Raw genomic sequence first — 1,249 nt, 5'->3', positions numbered from 1 at the left:
CGCCTGGGGCGGGGACATGAGGCAGGTGCGGCCACTGTGGGGCATGGGGCAGGAGCCACCATGATGGGGCATCAGGCAAGGGACAACACGGTGGGGCATGAGGCAGGGGCCACCACAGTGAAGCATCAGGCAGGTGCCAAAATGGTGGGGCATTGGGCAGGGGACATTGCAGGGGGGACATCCCATCGTGGTGGGGACGTGGCAGGGGACATGGAGGGCTGCGGCAGGCGGATGCAGGGATGCAGTGGGGGGAAGCAGGGATGTGGTGGGGGGTTGTGGGGACGTAGCGGGAAGATGCAGGGGTGTAGTGGGGATGCAGTGGAGGAATGCAGGGGTACAGTGGGATGCAGTGGGAGGATGTGGAGGTGCAGCAGGATGCAGTGGGAGGCAGCAGAGGGTGCTGGGATGCAGCGGGATGCAGTAAGAGGATGTGGGGATGTAGCAGGAGGATGCAGGGATGCAGTGGAAGGATGCAGGGATGTAGCATGAGGATACAGGGATGCAGTGGGAGGACACAGGGATGCAGCAGGAGGATGCAGGGCTGCAGTGGGAGCATGCAGGGATGCAGTGGAAGGATGAGGGATATGCAAGGGAAGGATGAGGGATGGAGCAGGATGCAGAGGGAGGCAGCAGAAGGATGTGGGGATGCAGTGGGAGCATGCAGGGATGCAGTGGAAGCACACAGGGATGCAGTGGAAGGATGCAGGGATGCAGCAGGATGCAGAGGGAGGCAGCAGGAGGATGTGGGGATGCAGTGGAGATGCAGTAGGAGGATCCGGAGATGCAGTGAGATGCAGTGTTGGGGTGCAGGGATGCAGCAGAAGGACAATGGGATGCAGGGAAGCAGTGGGAGGATGCAGTGGGGATGCAGCAGCGGGTGCGGAGATGCAGTGGGATGCAGTGGGAGGATGGGGGGATGTAGCGGGAAGATGCAGGGGTGTAGTGGGGATGCAGTGGGAGGATGTGGAGGTGCAGCAGGGAGCTGTGGGGATGTCGGGGGACTCAGCAGCAGGAGTGAGCTGTGCCCCTTGCAGAGCCCGAGTCCGTCAGCGAGGAGAGCAGCAGCAGCAGCAGCTCTGGCAGCTCCAGCTCCGGCAGCGACGAAGAGGAGGAGGAGGAAGAGGAGGAGGAAGGCAGCGGGGAGCAGTCAGAGGACAAGGAGGAGGAGGAGGAGAAGAGGACGAAGAGAAAGGAGAAGGAAGGCTCCCGGAAGGCAGCCCCGGGGACCGCGGGCAGGTACCCCCTGGGA

General features: G+C 62.9%; 1 protein-coding gene across 1 annotated transcript in view; it reads left to right on the top strand.

The window, feature by feature from the left end:
• Window positions 1–1,236, top strand: part of LOC104075333 (AP-3 complex subunit beta-2-like) — a gene marked incomplete at both ends in the record, with an annotated part of 4,073 nt that extends 2,837 nt beyond the window's left edge. The window contains one exon of the mRNA XM_009575785.1: window positions 1,035–1,236. Within this exon, the coding sequence (XP_009574080.1) occupies window positions 1,035–1,236 (202 nt within the window). The remainder of the gene's footprint in view (window positions 1–1,034) is intronic.
• Between the last annotated feature and the right edge of the window lie 13 nt (window positions 1,237–1,249).

The sequence above is a fragment of the Fulmarus glacialis genome, unplaced genomic scaffold (genome assembly GCF_000690835.1).
Source record: "Fulmarus glacialis isolate BGI_N327 unplaced genomic scaffold, ASM69083v1 scaffold27044, whole genome shotgun sequence".
Taxonomy (NCBI): domain Eukaryota; kingdom Metazoa; phylum Chordata; class Aves; order Procellariiformes; family Procellariidae; genus Fulmarus; species Fulmarus glacialis.
This window is presented reverse-complemented; position numbering and strand designations above follow the sequence as displayed.